At 42.6% G+C, this 22558-nt stretch overlaps 1 protein-coding gene across 5 annotated transcripts; it reads left to right on the top strand.

The window, feature by feature from the left end:
- Positions 1-2418: 2418 nt before the first annotated feature.
- On the top strand, positions 2419-20937 carry tfec (transcription factor EC). 5 transcript variants are annotated; one of them, XM_088406342.1, is made up of 9 exons: positions 11592-11656; positions 13375-13575; positions 14023-14268; positions 14752-14853; positions 16060-16180; positions 17024-17080; positions 17166-17241; positions 18378-18525; positions 20077-20937. In XM_088406342.1, the coding sequence occupies exons 2-9, from the start codon at positions 13516-13518 to the stop codon at positions 20512-20514; spliced, it is 1248 nt and encodes a 415-aa protein (XP_088262468.1). In that variant the 5' UTR covers positions 11592-11656; positions 13375-13515; the 3' UTR covers positions 20515-20937. The 5 variants fall into 5 exon arrangements, with proteins under 5 accessions (XP_088262466.1, XP_088262469.1, XP_088262468.1 ...); XM_088406340.1 differs by lacking the exons at positions 11592-11656; positions 13375-13575 and adding an exon at positions 2419-2610; XM_088406343.1 differs by lacking the exons at positions 11592-11656; positions 13375-13575 and adding an exon at positions 2515-2610 and having other exon boundaries at positions 16060-16105.
- The last annotated feature ends 1621 nt before the right edge of the window (positions 20938-22558 follow it).

The following is a 22558-nucleotide window of genomic DNA, read 5'->3' as shown; positions in this document are numbered from 1 at the left end:
TGAGATTTTAACAGGGTTTTTGCATACATTTTTCAATAGACTGCCAATGAAGTTTTAGTCAAAATCAATGCTTTTTAATTCTGTGACAGAAAGAGCAGGTTTTTCTTTTCAAATTAAGAGCAAAGTAAACGCAACGCGAAGAATCTCATCACTGTTCAGTGTTTGCTTTTAAAAACATTGAATATCTTTTTTTTAAAGCTTTAATATAATTTAATGCTTTTTACTGCCATGGCAGGACACTTTGTCTCTGTAATTTAAGAGCAAATTAATTGAAACATAAAGGAATCTTTTTCAAAATTGTTATAGTGACTCTGCAACACATTGTACTGTATCTGTTTGTTTAGTTTTATTCTAATTCCTTGCATTTTAATGGCATGACTGGTATATTTTCTTTTCAAAATAGGACCATATTAGTACTGTACACATTGGTAACATGCATCAACTTAGTGCTAAATTGTGTTCTATTTTTTGCAAAATGTTTGTACGCTTTTATTTGAAGTTTTTATAGAAATTAATGCTTAGCAATGCCATGACAGGAACAGGACATGTTTGCTTTCAAATTAAGAGCAAACTGTTTGGAACATATCAACTTACTGCAAAATTGTGTTCTAGTGTCTTGTTCAACTTAAAAAAAAAAAAAAAGTGATTTAACTATGCCTACTAAAGCCACTTTTGATAGGAGGAGGCTTTAAAAGCTGTGCAACCCCACTTTGACCTTGTGACCATATTTGAGACGACAAAGGGGGGTCAGATCGGAGCGATGTTGGACCGCAGATGCGACCAAGGGAACCAAGCTTTAAAGGGGGGGGTTGTTTGTGGCCAGAGGTGCTACTCGGGAAACCCCTTTGAGAAAAACTCTTGCAAAAGACAAAGGAGGCAGAAGAGTATAATGGCGTGACCTTATTTGGACTTCCTCGTAGACTTGACGGCAGCAAATGGCCATTGGAGACGCTCTACTCAATTTTAACTCGTTTATTTATTCCCGGTGGCCTGTGTGAAAAATTGCAACGGCATTAAAAAAAAAAAGGGCTTCAAGTGGCGAGTCCTATTTAAAAAAAATGAGACTATGTGTAAATAAAGGACAGCAACGGACCACGTCCACGGATGAAACGAATGGACGCTAAACAGTCTGAGGGAGGATTAAACCGTGATACGTTGTCTATTTCATAATCACATTAAAGAGAAATTGACATCACCATCAACATCTTTTTTTTCCCTAATGTGATTACGCTGTTATCGCTAGGCAAAATTGAATTTCCTTTTGTTTCCTGCTGGTCCCGTTAGAATGTCAGTCTTTATAAAATTCAGCAAGTGCGGATGGCGGTTAAAAAGGTCACCGTCGCCGCGCCTCTTCCTGTGCGCGACAATGTGACTCGTTGAAGCCTAAACTGAGCAATGCGTTGCAAATGGCCCGTTAAAACTGTGAAAAATCCCAAGGCACAAATTCGCCTCTGTAGTTCTGGGAACCTGAGGAGCTGGATGTGCACGTAATGTACGTGCAAAACAGTGGACACAAAATCAGTGCCCAAATTTTGGATTATATGGGTCTTCTTTAAAAATATATAAAAAGTACCTGTCGTCATTTTTGCGATTTTCTTCCGAAAAAGCGATTTCGTCCGAAAACGCAATTTCCGCCACTTTCATTCCAAAAAAAATGCAATTTTTGCCTATTTTGTCCGGAAACGTAATTTCTGCCATTGCCGTATGGAAACGTACCATTATAAATCAACTTTGAACAACTGTTGAATATTTTTTACAGCGGGTTACAGCTTATTCTAAAACAGAAAAAAATGACCAAGTGCATCAAAGTGCCTTAAAATGAAAAAAGATGAAAATGCTTATTTTATCGCTTGACAATGACAAAAAGCCTTTTCACCTCGTGCGCCCCCACCCCCTTTATTTGCGAAGCGCTGTCCTAAAGTAACAGATTACATTCTGAACTACCAAAATATTCGAGTGATGGATTACTTTTTGATACTTATTGATAACTTTTCTCGTTTAAGTAATTCGAAGTTTAGAAGCTAATAAAATGATTGCTTTCATGCTTTGTAGTTCTTAGACCCTCTTTTAGATATACGCTTGGAAAAAAAATATAAACAGGCGCAAGGGATCGAATACGCACCCCGCAAAAACCAAAAGACGCCTTCGGAACGGAACGAGTTAAAAGATGACGTCGACCAGAGATTTGGCGAACCCGAGGCGGCGCGGTCGTCAGAAGCAAAGCGAGACGGAGACGGCTTGCGCAATTAGCCACGTGACCCCCGACCCTGCTCGGAATAATTAATGAATAACAGAGGGGATAAAGACAAAAAGGCGCAAAAGTGGCGTGCCCGAGCGTAATACATCCAAGAATGCCGTTAATTGGCCTTGCGGCTTTCATTCCTTGCCCTATTTCTTTCAATTCATTGACTCAAAATAATGGGTTCAGGTTCATTATCAACAGGTCAGAAGCTCTGGGAGTGCCCAAATTCGAGGGCCGAGGCCCGCCAATCGGAGCTCGCCAATCAGAGGGACATGCGATTCCCCCACCGCTTTCGGGAGATGGCTCGGCATTCAGGCGGAGGTGCGCGTTTCGGCGACACCATGCTGGAATATAACTGGTACGGGCAGGTACGTGATCGCCACGCGCCTACTCCGCTGTCGTTTTCGCTTGGCGGCGCTCGAAGCTCCGAGCGCGCCTTAAACGACCGCAAACATTCACGGAGCACAGAAACAGTCGTGCGGATTACCACTGGGACAAACGCTGGCGTCCGTATTTTATTTGATGATTTTCTATCAGAATGTCAAACTTCACGAGTGTGTCATGTGGCCGGCGCGTTTGAAGGACAGCGTCATCGTATGTATATGAATCTATGAATTTATGAATCTAGGATACTTGGAAAATCAGCTTACAGGCCCTGGGAGTTTTTGTCTCATCTGTATTTTATAATAATAATAATAATCTAAACGAGCTTTTGCTTCTGGAAAAGTTGCTAAAAGTCACTAGAATGTGTAGATAGGTGTATAATGACGCACTGTTGTTTTAATCATTGTCGGCCTTGTTCAAATTTGACAGTTAGGGACAACACACGTTATGTCCATTTTATGTCAGCAAGCCGGCAATGTAAACGGCATTCACTCCACAAACCAGGATGTCCTCTACCGAGGACACCAAGACTTTGTAGAAGCTACAGAAAAAAAAATTCTACTAAAGCGGACACAAACGCTTGCTCCCGGGAGAGTTTGACGGCAATGTCCACTTTTTGTCTCCCCTCCCCTCCCTTGTTAACTTGGCATAACTTTGCGCGCCGACGACACGTGATTTGTTCAGACGTCAAAGTATTCGAGTCGGTTTAATTGCGGCACATGTAAGGTTTCCCATACCTGGGTGAGCCATGTCAAGCAATTAATACCCTGAAACAGGCCTTTTAAGTGAGTCTTTTGGTCTCCGGGGCTCCCCATCGTGATGAAAAAGATCGGTGTCGTCTCACGTTAGCCTCGCGCAGGTGTAAGCGCAGATGAAGAGATAGACGGCGGCAAAGCCGATCAAGAGAGCGCCAAAGACAAACATCAAGGCCCTCCTAGATGAGGAGATGGAGTGAAGTGTGCAAATATGTAAAAGGGGACATATTTGGAAGAAATGACTGATGAGAGGAAAAGTTGGAGGTTACTTTAGGTTGGTTTTTCAGCTTCTCTGATATATAGACTTAAAAAAAAAAAAAATCAACAAATTCAGTTATATTTACATGCATTGGCTATGCTGGATAGGAAGTTTGCCCGGAATGAGTCATCCGCACCTCTTGGCCAATCCCTGCGGGATTACACGCCAATGATAAAAATCAACAAAAGATCCTTTATATGTTGAGTATAGGCCGGATATTTTTAACAGTAATGTGCCTGGGAGAGAGTGAAAAAATGTGTCTGAAACATATATATATACATATATATATATATATATATATATATATATATATATATATATATATATATTTATGGCACATTTTTTCACAGTTTTGTCCAATCCTCTTATCTTCACGTCAAAGTAATCTCACACCAAAGTGAAAGCAATGACAGCAGACACTTTGGAGCTGAAATTTCACCTGGATGGTGACACCCAGTCAAAATTCACTACCAGGCGTGTGCCATCACTCGTCTAAAATACTGAGAGAATGACGGGCAAATAAATGGTCAAAAGACCAAATTTTTTTCGCACTGTAAGCTGCACCTTTTTACTCATGATTTGAGCCCTGCGGCTTACCTTTTTTTGTCATTGTGCAAAAAAAGACATAAAAAAACGAAACAAAAAACAATCGGCTCTTTGTATTCAGCATACAAAGCGGCGAATATTAGTTCGAGTGAGGTCAAAGCCTGATCTAATTTTCTGCTTAGTTCTCATTAAAAAGCGATTGCATTAGTTGATTTGCCACAATCGAGTTAAAAGCGGAGTGAGGGGGAGGTGTAATCAACATATGCCCACCAAAAAAGCTTTTGAAGAGTGCTTCACAAATGCGGTTAGGGTGAGTAGGATGCCCTTTTTGATGCCATATTAAGCTTCAAAGTTCAGACTGGAAAAATCGTTGACGGTAATTTTCACTTGTTTTTTTTTTTTTTGGTGGTTCCAAAAATGGCATAGCCTAGAAATGAAAGAAGCATTGAGGCAATTCCCCCAAATTTCTTTGCTCTCGCTGCTCGTTGGCACATTTTACAACAGGGGTCAGAGGGCACTTCCGTGTTGTATTGTTAAATGGACTTGGGCTCCCTCGTCTCTCATTATCTAACCCTGCTCTTGTCTGCTTCAAATGTTCTCATGCCGGGGGCAATAAAAATTCACATTCTTACTTGATATTTTGCTTTCTTGCCTGGTCGCAACATTCAGTCATATTGTTGTATTATATGCTTTCGATACATACATTTATTTGTGTCCACTGAAGAGGACATTTGCATTTGTCTATAACTTCTGACTCATTGGGACCAAGTGCAATGATGTCTTGTATGTGGGTGAGTTGCAACTCTGCTTGCTGTCTTTCTGACACAAAATGCATGAATAAGGCCTAAAATGAAGATGACAGTGCATTGAACCCATTGTATTATGGGGTAAATAAATATATTAGTGCTGTCAAGCGATTAAAATGAATTAATCGCAAAACTTTATATAATTAATCGTGATTAAACACAAATTGGACACAGTGGACACAAGTCAAAAGTCTGTCTCGGGAAGATACATATCTACTCCTTCTTTCCGGAGGATAAAGAATACAGTACACAACACTTTTGTATATTGTGTTTCTGCATGTGCTGCTGCACCATTTGTGTTCAAATATCCATTGCTATAATAGTACTTTATTAGATTAATGTAATTTTAATGAGTGCCACGGCAGCTCATTGGGTGAAATGCATTCTTTTCTAATACTGTAGCGTAGCGGACTAAGTGGACAGTGCAGGTGTGCTCAATGTTGAGTGTGTGCACGTGCAAGCAGCACAGTGCGAGGATGCCGCTGGAGGCACGTGCACGTCCTCTCCGATTCCGACACAGAGCTCTTGTGAAAATGGCCGCCTAATCAATTTAGCTACAAAAATTGTATTATTCCATTTAACTAATCTCATGGACTTGGCGCGGACAGGGGACAGGCCGCACGCATCTTCAAGACCCTTGTTTATTTTTGCTATTTTGAATTGTTCAATTTGAGGTGCTTCAGTCATTTTTTTTCTCGCTTTACATGCACGCTAGCAGCAAAATCAAGGTACTGGCTGCACATAAGACACAAAATAGCTTTGTTCTTCAATCCGTTAACACAATATTCCCGCCGTGACATCCTCCGATTTGTGAGGAGGAAATGACATTAAGGGGCCGACAGTGACATTTTTGTTCCCTAGCCGAGTTGTGTTGCTTTAAGTTTATTTTAAACATCAATTTATAAATCTGACGGGGTGCACTTTGCCAGAATATAGTGGAGTTAAAAGTGGCTTGATGCTAACAATGAGCCGCTTTGGTCTGTTGTCACACATTAATAAGTGTTAAGAGGACCTCCTGGGTGATTGATTACAAATTTAATATGACCCAAGGGGTCCGGTTTGGGAGTCTCAGCATTGCATCTCTGCTAATTGCGGATGATGTGATGCTGCCGGCTTCATCGGGCCCTGACTCCCAAGTCTCGCCGGAACGTGAAGCGACTAGGATGAGGATCGGCACCTGCAAATCTGAGACCACGGTCCTCGGTCGGAAAAGACGGAGATGAGGTCCTGCCCCATTCGGGAGGAGTTCACGAATGAGGGCGGGCAAAGCTCTCGATTTACCCATTCGATCTACATTCCCGCCCCCGACGTGGTGTCAAGGTGCTGCTCCTCTGCATCGAGAGGAGCCAGTTGAGACGTTTCGAGCATCTGGTTAGGATGTCCCGCCGGTAAGAACAGGACATGCCGGAGAGACTGTGTCTCTGGGTTTGCCCGGGAACGCTTTAGGTTCTCTTGATTGTGATGTTAACAATAAGCGCGGTTTCCCATGGAATCCTTTTAAAACGGCCCGGATATTTAATTCATATGAGGATCATTAAAAGTGTAGTGTTGCCGCGTGTCCATTATGCATTCCTTTTCTAGCAGGATAAAACAGGCCTCAGATGTGCGAGACGCACTTTGATGCGTGGCCTCAGAAGCCGGTCCGGCTGTTACAAGAAGTCCCTGATGTTTAAAACATGCCGCGTGCAGCGGGTGACTAACAAAGGTGAGCACTTGTAGCTTCCCACCAGCCCCACGCCTCCAAAACTGGAATCTTTATTCTGCATAATACAACTCATAATACAAAAAAAAAAGAAGGGAAAATCATTCCTGAGTCCCAGCCTTTTTTGTGTCCGCTGCTGTGTCCTTTTTGCCTCATCCAGTTCATCGAATCCCACCTAAACATGAGATATCAGTGGAATTTTGTAAAAGTACTGAAGTAATCAATTACCTAAAGTAAATAAGTTAAGGCAACTTGAAAGTAACTGTAGTACTTAATTACAATTCGTCAATAACATCGATTACTAAAGTAATCCCTTCTGTTAGGTTTGTAAGTAGGAAATAAATTAGTTCCTTTAGGTTACGAAATACAAAAATACTACATTACTTTGCTACCTAAAATACATGATTTGAGTGTTTGAATCCTTAAGTAGTACTTAGTACTTAGGTGGTATATTGAAACTAAAGTACTAAATAAATGGATCACTTTAGGTAACAAAGCACTAACATAATCAATTACTTTGTGTAAGTGGTAAGTAATCCATTAGTTTAGTACTTAATTCTCAAAGTGACTATCACGTTGCTACTCGAGTATCCGTTACCATAGTACTTATTTCATATAGTACCAGCCAATTTTAGGGCTTACTTTAGACAAAGAAATGTATATTAGGCAACATTTCACTAATTTTGTCCTTATCTCAAACTCCTACTGGTTTTTGTCCACCGCCGTGTCCATTTTGTCTCAGCGAGACAAGCGCCCCGCTAATTTTCCCTTTAAAACCCTGTGGCTTGCATGAATGCATTTAACTAGTCGGGCATGTGCTAATCGGCTGCAGCAAATAAGCGAAATTCCCATGTTACGGCACTAAATAACCTCATAGAAACAGACGCTACGACGCGCCTGAAGGATCAATAAAACGTGATTTACAGTCAGGCGCCGAGCGGCGGTCACGTGGACGCAAAAGTCAAACACGAGCCTCGGATGGCGGCGAAACAAAACTTTGGACACGGCGGCTAAAATACCGCCGAGATGGACGCGCCTTTAATGAGAGCGTCAGTGGAACGTGTGGAGCAGATGCAGACATGGTGGATCTGCTAACTGTGCGTCAAAGTGGAACGTCTTTCAAAAAGCATCAAATGTCCCGACTGGACTTAACGACATTAATCAGATTTCATTTGCTTGATCAAATTTTGCATCGATGCTTCATTAGGGCGTAGCAAATCCAAACGTTATTAAGTCGAGTTGCTTTACTGACTATGGACAAGCGAGTAATAAGCGTGAGGCACTTTTTTGGCATGTGAGTGTTTTGGGGGGGATTGTGTGAGATTTGTGGGGATTGTGTGAGAGGGTCTTTGATTTATGAAAGGCGTGTTGACTGCCAGAGATTTTGTCAAGTGTAAGAGTTTGTTAACTCGGTGGGTCAATGTGCTGTTTCTCGGGTGAGTGTGTGTTTTTTTGCTGAGATTTGTTTGTGTGTGACATAAGAGGCTTTTGGTGTGTAACAGTTTTTATTTTTTGGTGGGTCTAAGTGCTAGTATGAAAGGGTTTTTGGGTATCGCTTTTTTGGTGCATGGATTATATATTTTTGATGTGAGTAAATTTGACGCTGTAAGTTTTTGTTTGCATGTGAGATTTGTGGGTTTGCATGAGAGTTTTTTTGGTGTGCAAAGGTTTTTATTTTTTGGTGGGTCTAAGTGCTGGTGTGGAAGGAGGATCATGTTTTTTCATGTGCATAAATTTGTTGGTGTGACAAAGTAGTTATTTGACATGAATGAGAAATTTACGGGTTTGCATGAGATATTTTTGATGTGTAAGAGTTTTTACTTTTTACTGATATCTTTTTCTGGTTCTCCGAGTGTTTTTTGGGGTGTGAGAGGTAATTTAGTCTTGTGAAGGATTTATGGGTGTGCATGAGAGGTTTTTGGTATGCATGTGAGAGGTTTTGTATGTGAGGTTTTTGATGCATATAAAACTTTAAAACATTTTTTGTGTGAACAATAAAATTTGGTTGTGCATGAGAGTTTTTTGGGGGTCTTTTTTTTCTCACCTGGTCTGAGACTGTTGAGGTTTTTTTTTTTTTAGATATTCGGTTGCGTGAGAAATTTGTAGGTATGTGTGAGAGGTTTTTGGTAGAACGTGAGAGGATTTGATAAGAGAGGTTTTTTTAATGTGTGAGGATTTTGGTGAAGGTGGAAGTTGAAAATGTGCGCTGTTGTTTTTTTGGGGTCTATGCGAGACATTTTGAGGTTTCAAAGTTACTTGAAAGACATCATTGATCAACACATTCTAATGTGTTAGCGCTCTCACTCTGATCATAACCATTACTTCATGTTTGTCATCATAGGAATCCGCATCCACGCATCATTTCAAATAAATGGTTTTTGACTGGAAAAAAAAAAAAAAGCCCAAGAAGGGAAGCGGCTGTCAAGCAGATAACCTGTCAGAATGTGCTGAATTTTCTGCAGGAAGGAAAACTACGGCAATGTGCATGCAGAAGCAACTTATTAGCATTTGGCTGGCTCTCACGCACGCGCGCGCACACACACAGGCCCAACCGTCGTCTGCGATTCTGCTTCTGTCAGGTTTTCCTCTCGCACATACACACAAACAGAGGAAGCGGCCGGCGTTGCCCCCCCAAATAAGCTGATGTGTCACGCCTTCCTTTCCTCGATATTTCTGCAAAGCTCAGGAAGGAGGCTGCGGGATCTCTTTTTCTTCTTCCTCTTTGGACGCCGAGCTCCGAGAGATCGGCTCGCAAAACGCCGTTTCCCCTGTGACGGGAGAGGCCGCGGGCGCCATGAGTCGATGTTGCGTGGTCAAAGTGGTGGCGCTGACGGAGATCCAGCTGCTGCAGGTAGGGGTCAGTGGGGGGCGTGGAAATGCTGGAGCTTTGCAGGCTAGCTTGTCAAATGAATCACGGTCTGGAAATGAATCCCAAATGTCAAGAGTGACAACCCAAGGCCCGGGGGCCAGATCTGGACCCCTCACATCTTTTTATGCGGCCCTTGAAAGTTTGCTACGATTGCTCACTGACTTCTGTTTGATGGTAATTATTAGGGGTGGAAAATAAAAGAGTTTGTAGTGGTTGTTAGGAATGCAACAAAAATCATATTTATGGGGGTGGGTGCAATACTTTTTAGTGTAATTTTTTGTGTCGATTTTTTGGGGGTGTGAGAGGTTTTTTTGTTTGTGAGGATGCACATGACAGATTTTTGGAGTGGATTTTTTTCGACGTGTGTGAGAGGTTTATGTGAGTGTTTTTTCACGCGTGAGGTTTTTGATCATTTTAAAACTTGAAAATGTGTTTTTTCTGAGAAATTGTTTTTGAGATGTGCATAAACTATTTTGCTGTTTGTTTTGGTCATGTTTCTTCTCTGTGCGATACTGATGATTTTTGTCGACAGAGGTTTGAGAGGTTTTTTATATGTGAGGTTTTTGGTGAGTGTAGAAGTTTGAAATGTTAGGTTGTGGGGAGCGTAATAAAAATCGACTCAAACTCGAAACTTTGTTATGATTGTTAAATTCGTAGAATTTTGAAATCTTTGCGTCCTTGAATTATATCCCACTTGATATCGACTCACTACTGAGATACATATCGTGCTCGAAGACAAAGAAACAATATTGTAATCAGCATTTAAAAATCCATATCAATCGAACGCAACTGATCAGGTTTGGTATGCATTTTGTATGCAAACCATCATTTATTATTTTTCCTTCCATCACACCTGCAACGATTATATTATCTTCCGAGAGCTACAAAAATAACGATGGTGACAAATGAGTTGGACACCCATGTCCTCCAGTTTTCTCTTTGACCGGTCTTTCAAAAGCAGCTGGATTTTTCTGAAGTGAAAGGAGAACTTGAGCAAGACTGAAACCGATTACACAAGAATTTTTGTTTTTCTTAGGGAATAAAAACTGTTATTCTGTTGGAGGAGCAACAGTCATTTGGATTCATTGGACACCTCTTTGACACCGATTTTGTTCATTTTGGGAATGATGCATCAAAAGTGTACCTTTTAGAACCAATGGATAAATAGATGGACAGACTCTTTATTCATCCTCCAAAGGACGGTATGGATATTTTCTGGAAAACTTGCAATGATACGCGTTACGCAGTCAGCATCAGCTAGCACGACTCTTTTTCAATCGCGTGAGTATCCTGCATGATTTTGATATTTCTGTCCTTCAATGCACCTGATTCACATAATAATGGGCTTTATGCTATGTTCATCTTTGACATGTTGTCACCATCCGGGTGAAATTTCAGCTTCCTAGTGTCTTCACCAATGCAATGCAATGCATTTTACAGTACTTTAGAGGTTACTTCGATGGGGGTGGGGCAGGATTCTTCAGCTAAATGCTTTTTGGTGATGTGCTTCTGGTTGTGTAAAACACATTGAGTTGCATTGTATAAATACTGTGCTAAACAATGTTGCCTTTATGATGCAATTATATAAGGACTGATATGATAAAGTGAATTGTTTTTGAACTGAAATCAAGCCAGTCGCCTAAAAAAAGCCTAGTCAATTGTAAATGTAAGGAAATTGAGAATTGTTGGCTGAAACCAAAAGCAGAAATTAATCCAGATTATTTTTTTTTTGTGGAATATGAGATGACCATATTTTGTTTGGTCAATTTCATTATTTTTGGAGCAACGACAGCGCGACGTGCAATGCACTCGACTGACGTCAGAGCTTTTGTTGTTGCTGCCCGATGGGATATTGGAGGCGCCACTTAAAGTTGCCGCGTCAGGAAACAGAAATGAGCCAGTGAAGTCAGCGGCCTCCGACACTGCCTCGATTGTCACAGCAGGTGCCAGCACAGCTCAGCATCCCCAAAGAGAAACGCTCAAGTGTCTCAAACCAAACAATCGAGAGAGGGAAAAAAATCCCAAACTCGGGCCGGGATTGATCGGATTCTTGCGCCGCGGCCGTCCCTGCGAGTGCGTGCATGCGTGCGAGGGTGAGTAGGGCCATTGATAATCCTCTGGCATGTCCTCTTCACACTTGCACAGATGTACCATTGTGGAGCTGGGCTTCGGTGACTGAAGCGCCGTAACCTCTCCGATCTAATCAGATTCCTTTAAGTGGATAACAAGCGCGTCTCCGTCATTTACAGTAGCAAAAATGGCAAAGTGAAACCAGAACAGTCAACTCACACACACACACGCACGACGGCAAACTTCTGGCTTGCCCGTGGGGGAAAAAAATAGATTGACTAACAAGCGGCGTCTTGTCGGGAGATAAGAGTTCCCGGTGACCACATATTGTGACGAGGACGCTCTCAGTTTAGGTGGATGCCGAAGGAGGCCTCAAGGACGGGGATTTACTTGCCGAGTCCAAAAGAAGTGCTGGATGACGTGCCAACTAAAATCAAACAAACTAAAATTGTTGGCGCTGGAAAATACTTTATATTTAAAAAAAACAACAACTAAATCTAATACTGAAACTAATAAACTAACGAAAACAAAGCAACTTCAAGAGAACATTACTTATAGATGCTCTGAAAATGAAAACACATGATAAATACTACATCAAATATATTTGGGACTTCCTTTTGGCTGTTATCGTGTTCAAAACTCTACAAAGACTTTCATTTGAGTTCTGGAAATTGAAACTCCTCATCTGTGTAACAATTTAAGGAACTGCGTTTGTAGCCCAGTGAGGAACTAAATACTACCTTCTGTAGCTTGAAAATGGAAGAGAACTCACAGATTTCGTTTTACTTTTTGCGCTCTATTTTTTTCTACAATCCTGCTAAAAGTGCATAATAAACTAGTTATTCAAATAAATAAAAACGTGTGTAGATTATTTGTGGATTCTTCTTCCCTGTGTGGCTAACCGTGCAGCATTTGAGCCCGTTGTTACACAAACGAACTTGAAGCTTCAGAACAAAAGGCCGCATTATTATTCCCAAGAAGGGACATCCTGAGTATGTCATCAACACAACGCATAGCAAACATTTAATTTTTCAGAAATACCATAATGGTGCTCCACCAGCCAAAGGTCAAGCGACAACTGGACGATTCCCGTAATTGATTAGCTGGGTTCCGTCATGGACAATTAGCTGCATTGAGATAAAGTTCAGTCCAGTTCATGTTTTTTTTTTTTTTTTCTTAACCTTTGAATGGACTACAATAGACATCGGTTAATGTTTTGAAACTATTGCTCACAACGCACACACATTTAGATAGTCTCAAAATAGTTGACAGGCCATAACCTAATAAAGGCACTTTGCAACAAGGACTTTCATTGTCCGATCGACGGAATTCATGAAACGACGCATTTTGGGTGAAATATCACTTGCGGAAATAGTCGTTCACAGCCTATAACTTAAGACCTCAAAATTGTTTTATTGACGCCGTTGTTGATCATTCTAAGCGGCGAGTAAATGAGAAGGACTGGTTAAAAATGGCATTGGTGGAGTTATTTAAAACCGCTATTGGAGAACAAGGGTCATTTGTGCTGCCGCAACCCCTGGAGCAGGCAGAAGAGGACCTTGGGAGCCGAGCGCCGATTGGCCGCTCAAACAGAAAGGGGCGGTCCCGGTGAATTAGTGATAGACGGTAAAGGCAGACGTCCTGCAGTGATCAAACCCCGGGTGATCTGACAGCTGGCCGTTTGAAGTGATTGTCATGCTATGCGACATGAAGGCTTACCCCCAGCTTTGGGCCTAATTAGTTCACTTAGGGCCTTTTATAAAGACGCCGGGACCAGGGACGGCAGAAGATCACCGGGAGAGGCGAGGAAGCGGCAGACTCGGATCCCTGAACTTGTCCCGCCGCTCCCAGCGAACGAAGCCAACCTGAAGATTTTTGGAGAATGCCACACTTATCCGACTGCGGCTACTACACCATGCGGGATGCGACGAGAGCTTCAAACGTAAGACTGGCAAAACTTTGGGCGGATGGCAAATCCGGGCCCGGAAAGTAGAACCCGGTCCAGAGTTTGGCTTTTGCCTCAAGTGCTACCACTTAAACGGCAGGTAAACAAACTCTGTGGCGGGGTTTTGACTTTATACGCCGGCTTTCCCATCTTTGGTAACTCGTTTGTTTAGAACTTCTAAATAGCTCTTTTTAACAAACAGACAAAAAGTTCAAGTTCTGTCAGGGGTAAAAACTTTTTTTCAATCCCGAAAGGATACGTAGCGAGTCATTTTTTCGAGAAAATGCAGCCCAGCTGCTAGGCTGCGCAAAAATGACCAAGCTGTGACTCACAACGAATTCTGCGTCCCCAGTGAGATCATCTTCTCGCAAGAAGCGCGACACCTGCGCGCCGTACGTTAGTCAGAAAAAGTCCTGACTTTTGCGTTCCTCGTCCCGTTCGCAGGTCCAGAGCCAACTGGAGAACACCAAGTTCCACCTCCATCAGAGCCAGAGCCAGCAGGTCAAGCAATACCTGACATTGGGCTCCAAGTTGGCGACGCAGGGCCACGCCGTGCCCCACCCCCACGCGCCCGGCCAGCCTCTACCCGCCGTGCCCATCATGAGGAACGGCCATATGGCGCCCGTCAACGACGGCGGCAACCCCGACAGCCCCGTCGCTCTGATGACCATGGCCAATCACGACAGCGAGGTGAGTGCCTTTCGCAGAAATGAAAACCGGCGCTCTCTGTTTTGCCGACTGCGAGGAAGTGAAATTGCCGGTAGCAACCGTCTGAGGGACGGACCCGATGACGCATTTTCCCGTCATTGCCGTCGAAAGCGGGCTAATCTGGGGTTATTTCCATGATTGCGGTGAGCCATTCTTCTCGGCCCTCCCACATTCTTTTATTGAGATGAGAGCCGACGCTCGTTTTCGATGGCAATCAGAGAAATACTGGACAGGAAGCCAGCACTTATCTCTTCTCCCTGATGCGCTCATCGATACCTTCAGACTTTGTCATCTCTGACGAGAGAGTCTTTGATATCAGATGTTTTTACCCCCAACAAACACTTTGCGCTAACTTGAGACTTATCGGTTATTGGATTAGCCGACGGGAAGTCCCTCCTCCAGAGGTGGGCTTGTCCGCGTCCTCGTCAGTCCTTGATCCACTCAAAAGACTTACTTTCTTTTTAGTTCCCGATGGATGAAGTGATTGACGACCTTATCAGTCTGGAATCGGGCTTCAAAGATGGAAGCCTGGATTGCATGGAGCCCAACATCCTCATGCAAAACAATGTAAGTACACCTCGCTTTCTGGATAGGAAGGTCAGAAATGGAAGGTGGCAGCTTGGGGAAAAAAAAAAGGCTGGGTGCGGAAGGGTGGTCTCAGAGGGGGGACGCTATCTTTGAGGTCAGCTTAAGTCGAGAGATGAGTCAAAGTTCATCAAGGCTTAGCAACGGTTCTCACATCACTCAAGGAGATCATCGTCGCCGGTCAATTAAAGCCTGGATGGAATCACAAAGGTTTCCCGCTCCAGAACATGGGAAATCCAGAATCGGGCCAGGGAAATCTAGCCCAAGTCGAGCAAAGCCATTCGAATAGCAGAGAAAGAATCATTCGGTTTGATGAAGCGACACCGAGCTAAACCCAATAGATACCGTGGCAGTGGAATGGGACTCAAAGATGGGGGTGGTGGAGATAAGGCCCAGTTAGTCAGCTTCAAAAGAAAATATTGTTTTCTTGGCTTCTCGCCACTAATGGGATGGTTCAGGAATGACACCGTGCCTAAATATATTAGTTGGACCACTTGGTCAACACATTGGGGAATGCATATATAAATGTCAGATCCCAATGCGAGGAGTTAACATGAATCGTCGGAATCTTTTTGATAAGCTCTCCCCCTCCTCCTCCTCTTGTTCTTCTTCCATCCTGGTGAGATAAGGAGAAAAATGCACTTCTGTTTTGCTTCTTCTGAAGGCACACGCTTCCTTCAAACGGTCCCCGCTCATACGCACCACGGCGTGAATCAAATCCGCTTGAAATCCTGATGGCGAGGAGTCTGCGTGTTCCCATAAGTACACAAATGCCAATTTGACGCATATGGGGGCCTGCACGCTACATCTTCACATCTAACTCCATCCATGAAAAGGCAGCATTATTGCGGACGCTTTCTCAGACAAAAATGGCAGCCGTAGATAAACAGTTTGGTCTCTGTTTGGTGCCGTTGACCAAGCTTGGCCTTTTCATCTAACGTGATGCTATTTCCAACACAGAGCCCATCTCTGTGTGGGGTGGAAGGGTTTTCAAAATGAGGCATTAGCGGAGGTCAGGGGGAGATGGAGTTCATTATATATATATGTATATATATATATATATATATATATATATATATATATATATATATATATATATATATATATATATATATATATATATATATATATATATATATATATATACACGGTGCAGCTGTATAACCGTTTTTCTCCCTTTGCCAACAGGTATCCCTCAGCAGCAGCATGCTGGACGTGTATGGGGGTGAACAAGGTATGAACCCCCCTAATGGTGGACTGAGTCCCACATCTAACCCCACAAAGCTCACAGTAAAAAGGGAATACACAGGTATGAACTCATACCAGAGCTTAAACAAATATCCTCCTTTCAATAGCAACTTAAGGCAAAATAATGAATCATACCCCGAGCATTAATACGAAATACAACTCCTAATAATAATAATGATGATAAACGGTTCATTTTGTACTCTTGTAGTGTACCTAATGTGGCCCGGGATGTTATAACGAGTCAAGATAAGCCATCTTACACAATTTCTCTCGAATATAGCGGTCTTTTTTGAGCAAATATCGAACGATTGGGATTTAAAAATACAAACAAAAAAAACCACTCGGATCCAATGAGGCATGTTTTGTTATTATATGCCGCATCAAGCAAAGAGGCCTAAATGATTGAGGAAATAGAACGCATGGGCCGAGGAAGCCTCCATTCTCAGCGGGCACGGAAAGGACAATGTGCACCTACACAGACCCCAAATTGTCTTGATTGAATCAACAGAGACAAATTGGCAAATCCAATTTCAGCACACTAATTATGTAATTTGGAAGAATGCGAAGACAAATATAAATGCAGTGGCATTTTCTTGCCCCTCTCCAAGGCCGCTTAGTAAATTTGCTTCATTACCGACTACGCCGTTCTAAAAAGTGAGCACTTTTTGGCCACAATGAGCTGCAAACATGCAGCAAGAGATAAACTGGGCTCTCTTTCATTCTGTGTGTGTGTGTGTGTGTGTGTGTGTGTGTGTGAGAGGTCAAGCTTGTGGAGGCTAATGCCCGGGTGGAAACGGGACATTCAGGCTGACCTCAGCTCTGAGTCGCCCTTGACTGGACCTTTTTGTCTCCATCAAACTGCGTTGATAATCAATTTGTAATATCTTTTTTTTTGTTTCGACAGAACACGACACACGGGTTATGGCCAAGGAGAGACAGAAAAAAGACAACCACAATTTAAGTGAGTCTTCAAGCCGACTTTTTTTGTTGTCGTTTTTAGCGGGCCACTCATAGATTTCCTCAACTTCCGCTTTGTTGTCTTCCAGTCGAAAGAAGACGGAGATACAACATCAACTACAGGATTAAAGAGCTGGGGACGCTTATACCCAAGTCAAACGACCCGTAAGTTGCTCATTTCGACCATCACAAACTGCTACAACCTTAATTTTTACATGTTTACATCTGCATCGAGCAATTAGCTTCAGGGATAGGCGAGAATCGGTCGCAAGTATCATTATTGTGCTGTATCGAATTCTCGTAAAGTCTACCGATACCGCTGATGCCAGCCCCCAATACTTAAAGTGATAGAAAAGTGATAGCTTAGCTCGTTAGCATTTTCATTTGCGCCAGGTATTTCCCTTCGGTATACGTCGGCATATGTTTTGCATCTATTTAAGGTTTTGTCTTGAGATGAATAGTATTTATAATTCGGTTACTGTATATGATCGATTTCATCAACGTGAACATTTTTGCAAGACATATAATTCTTGCACGCCTTCTCCACAGTAAAAATCTCAGCGTCGACTGGTTTACTTTTCGGGAGCAGGTCAATTGAGGAAAATGACGGCACACTTTGAACCTGAAACGCTCGCAGTTGCTACTGATCACTTTTTTCACATACCAGGCTGAGTCTATGGGTCAGATGTGACTGTCTCATTGTTAATATTAAATCCAAGTTTCGAAAATAAAACGTTGATTTAATTAAAACAAAAAATTGGTCATCCCCATATATAGAGAGTCCTAATTAACGCTTTCTAAAGCAGTTGGAAGTCCAACTGACGGACACTTTTGAATTTGAATCCGGTGGCCATCTCAAGCAATTGAACTTTGGCGCTCATTTAAATAGAAGGTCGGCCTTGTCACGGCGCCGCCATTAACACGGAATAAAGGAGATTATTAGCTTTGATCCAACCGGGGACTCACACCTGCAAAAAAAAAAATAGGGACAATTTCTCAACCTTGCCTTGAAAAAAAAAAAGGCAATCTCACACCTTTGAGTTCCCAATTCAGCTCGTTTCCCCTCACCTTTTTTTCCCCGGGATTAATTTTAGACACCGAGGAAGTACCAGAATGGACTTTCCACATACCTACTTAATTATTCTATTAAAATCTGCTTTCAGAATCCCATGTAAGGGCTGAATAATTGCCACGTGTAAATCATCATTTCTTATGAAAGCCCGTGTGGGCGTGAGTGCAAAAAAAAAAAGATTGGAGAATATTGTGGATCTTAAAGATCTATTTTTTTTTGTCATGTGCAGCGACATGCGCTGGAACAAAGGCACCATCCTGAAGGCCTCGGTGGAGTACATCAGGTGGCTGCAAAAGGAACAGCAGCACGCCCGTGAGCTGGAAAGTCGCCAGAAGAAGCTGGAGCAGGCCAATAGGAGGCTCATACTCAGGATTCAGGTAGGAACATTTCCAGAAAAAAAAAAATACCACCCTCGTGATTGTTAGCTGTAGCTGCGGTCGCGACTAGGTGCTTTGCATTGATGCGGTAAGCTAAACTCGAGCTGTTTCTGTGGTAAGCAAGAATGCATATCGCTTTGTCAAAATTGCCAGCAAGGCATTTTTTTTAAAGATAAACTTTTATCGCTCCTCGATTTTCACGTCTTCCTTCTGCCCCCCCCCCCCCCCCCCCCAACCAAAACAGGAGCCAATCAGATTATACCAAACACAATGACAGCCAATCATTGTCAACTTCAGGCTGTGATAGAAATAGTGGTTGTTTGTTTTCGCGCATTATATTATAACTCATTGGAGCTAGCCAACCAAGTCCTTGTGTCCTCAGTAGAGGACATCCTGACTGTACCAGTGATGTCTTATTTGTTTGGGTGGGATGCAATGAACTGTGCTGTTATGCTGGGACAAAATGGACGCAATAGTGGACAGAAATGAATAGGCTGGCTCTCAGGAGGTTGGGATATTTTTGCATAATTTGCTGTATTTATACGTCTTTAGAGTCCAGACGTTAATCAGGATATTTTCCTGTATAAATAAATCAATGAAGTACCCGGGATTGAATGTCACAGACGTGCAAGATATGTAAAAATATGTCTGTGATTGAATGATCGGACAATGGACTTTCCCTCCATGTTGCAAAGGCGGATGGATGATGCATCTCTATTTGAGTGATGAGCAAACAATGAAGAAAATGAATGGCAACGCCCAAACTCCCATAGTATCACTCATCGTCAAATCTCACTGTGTTGATAAGAAAAAGGCGGGGCCGGGATTCAAGCAAAATTGTTCCAGGAGGACAGGGACTTACCCAACCCAAAATATTTATAATTTCCTATCATGGGATGATGTCATTCAGATCCTTTTTTGGATTTGTCGATACGGCAGTAATATTAGTTGCAGAGGAAAACAAATGCACGCCAGAGAGTGTATGATAAATCTGTTGTTTAAATGCTAATAACATAGCCACACAGATGCTAATTGTTAGCATCCGTGAATACGGTATTTCTCGTCATGTGATTGCTTTAAATACACAATGTGTATTTTATTTTTCCCGTGCATTATTTTTGACAGTACATTTTTACTGAAAAGTGAAAAAAAAAAACAGACTTGAGGCTTCTTTTTTTTTTAAAAGTATATCGGAGTGGTAGAACTATCTCGACATGTCAACGATCCAGTTTTATTGGGGCGGAGACAGCTATTGACGTCAATTATTCATTTTAATTAAATGTCAAAGCAGGAATATTGCAGTAAGCAACTTTTACAGTTTTCCGTTTTAGCCAACCGTTTTCAATCTACGACAGACTGCCATTGACGGACACAGACGTCGACGATCAAATTTTACCGGGGAGGGATGAAACGAACTCATTCAATGAGTGACGTCAAGGATCCATCCTTTTTAACTGCGGGGGGAGAAAACGAACTCGCCGCGCGCCACCGACGGCAAAAGACGTCAGCCATCTATTTTAGACGAGCTGTTTGTTTGTTTGTTTTTCGCAGGAACTCGAGATCCAGGCCCGGGCGCACGGGCTCCCCAACATGTCCGCCTCGCTGGGAACGACCGAGCTGAACTCGCACCTGCTCAAACAGCAGCAGTCGTCCCCCCAGCCCCAGCCGCCCCCGCTCTACCAGGAAGACCCCAACGGCGAGTACCTCCAGCGGCTCACCCTGGTGGCCGGCGCGCCGTCCGTCCCGGCGCCGCAGGAGCACGCGGCGGGCGCCGACGGCTGCACCACCTTCTCCGACCCGCTGTCCCACTTCACCGAGATCTTCGGCGCCACGCTCAAAGGTGAGCACCGGCTGGACGAAATCCTGATGGACGAGGCGCTGTCCCCGTTCGGCGCCGACCCGTTGCTGTCATCCGGCTCGCCCCGAGCCGCGTCCAAGGACAGCAGCCGCCGTAGCAGCTTCAGCTCGGGGGAGGGCGACGACTTATAATTCTACGCCGCGCAGGCTTAAAAGGGGACTTTTGAAAAGACTTACCTGAGCGCGACCCCGCCCTTTTTCCTGTATGTATTGTACAGCTCACGGACCTCCCTTCCTTTCCGGCATCTCTGCCTCCTGAAAAGGGCAGAAACAGACTCAGACGAAAAAAGGGAGAAACTTTGAATTTTTTTTTTTTGGCGGGGGGGATAACACTGTAGTCGCCGTACACTGAATTTTACTCCCAAGCTGAGATCCTTTTTTTCCCCAATTTCCACTGTGCCTTATTCAGTCCTAACACTGTGCCTTTTTTTTTTTATATATTTATACAATTAACCTTTACATACCTTTATATTTACAGAATATATTATCTAACATGCTACTTTTTTATTGGCAATAGGGGTGGGATGTGTATAATAAACCCCTTTTTTGATACAATATGACTGCTTGTTATGATTCGAAATGTGCTTTTTTTAGAGTGAAAAAAAAAGCTTGGTGAACAAATCAGGATGAGAAATTGAGAAATTCAACGGCGAAAGCGAAAGTAGCTGATTGGGGAATGAGAGAAGAAGGAAGTGGATAATAGACAAGTAGTACTAATGCTGATGACTACTGCGATCTGACGAGCCCTTGAGGGCGCATAATGAACAGAAAAATGAAGAGCGGCGCACACGGGAAAGTTTACTGTGAAGGTGAGCTGATATTCAAGTTGACAGAAGTACGTTTAAAGGAGGGGGGTGCAGATTTTTGTTTAGACAGCGGGCGGAGGAAGATTAATGTCACTTGATGTCAGTTTGAGATATTACTTGATTTTATTATGATAATAATATAACCTACATGTCTATTAATGATTGCTATCAATGCTGAAAAAACTTATCGTCTATCTTGGTGAAAAAAAAGAAAAGGAACAGACACACAAATGCTGCTGTAGGCCACGGCTCACACTCACACAAATACTGCAGTATATTATTTACAGTTAATAAAGCCAGTTTTTAGTTCTCTCCATTTGCTTTTGTTATCTTTTACAATAGATGTTTCATCCCTGGAGTGAGAGAAAACAAAGAAGAAAAGTACGATAATAGGATGCACACTTTTCCTCCCATACTTGAAGAAGAATCCTCAGCAGACAAAAACATTTCCTCCCTTCCTCGTGCATATCAAAGACGACGTGTGGACAAAGTTCAAGGCTCGTTAGTTCAAACCGGAATTGTGGTCAGATGAGGCAACGGTGACATCAGATCAGGGCACTTTTTATTTGCAATATCACACCTCATCAAGACACGGATTTGAAAGCGCACGTCAGATTGACAAAACCAGTGTTTGGGATATTAGCTTAGCAACCATCAACCGAAACTTTTATCACACTTTTGGGAGACGTTGTGGGACTTCCCCCTCTCTTCTTTATGAGAAATAAATTACACTATCAGATTTAAGAAAGATCTGCTAAAATTAGGTTTCATTTCATCTGTAGACTCACTTTAAAACACTGCAAGGTGAAATAGTGTCACTGTACATCACATAACAGCTGCTGCATAATATCCAACAGCAGGGGGCAGCAATGCACTGTGCAACGCAGAGTCCAAAACGAGGACAGTCTGCACGTTTTGCGTTCTTTTTCTTGCGACTACAAGGCTAATGAGCATATTAACCAATGAGGGCTCTTGTGAGAATTTAGTAGAGTTGTATGCCCCCAAAATATGCCCATCATTTAGGAGAAGAATAAAAATATTGACGAATTATTTTCCCATTTAGATTGATGCTGGTCCTTGCCGGAATTAAGTTTGGTTTTGTAAAAATCAACTGTAGTATTTTCAGAGGGAATTTTTCTTTGAACTTTTTACCAAGCATACACCGCTCTACAGATACAGATGCTTAGATACGCACGCGCACGAGCAAATGTACTCATTTAACACAGTAGCGTCAGCCGAACTCAGCTAACATTGTAACCTAAGAGGAGGTGCAAACAAAAAAAGTTTTTAAAAGCGGAGTTCAAACATTGTATTCATTGTAAAACGAGTAGCAGTACCATCTCAAGCAAAACTAATATCTTATATGCCAT

Source organism: Hippichthys cyanospilos, chromosome 22, assembly GCF_059441005.1.
Source record: "Hippichthys cyanospilos isolate Australia breed blue-spotted pipefish chromosome 22, RoL_Hcya_1.0, whole genome shotgun sequence".
Classification (NCBI taxonomy): Eukaryota; Metazoa; Chordata; class Actinopteri; order Syngnathiformes; family Syngnathidae; genus Hippichthys; species Hippichthys cyanospilos.
This window is presented reverse-complemented; position numbering and strand designations above follow the sequence as displayed.

What these genes read in the sequence shown, in the direction of transcription:
- tfec (XM_088406340.1), top strand. Translation starts at nt 2,419, where the DNA reads ATGGGTTCAGGTTCATTATCAACAGGTCAGAAGCTCTGGGAGTGCCCA. An exon ending in TGGCCAATCACGACAGCGAG is followed by an intron (nt 14,269 to 14,751) that starts GTGAGTGCCTTT and finishes CTTTCTTTTTAG; the next exon opens with TTCCCGATGGATGAAGTGAT. An exon ending in AAAAGACAACCACAATTTAA is followed by an intron (nt 17,081 to 17,165) that starts GTGAGTCTTCAA and finishes GTTGTCTTCCAG; the next exon opens with TCGAAAGAAGACGGAGATAC.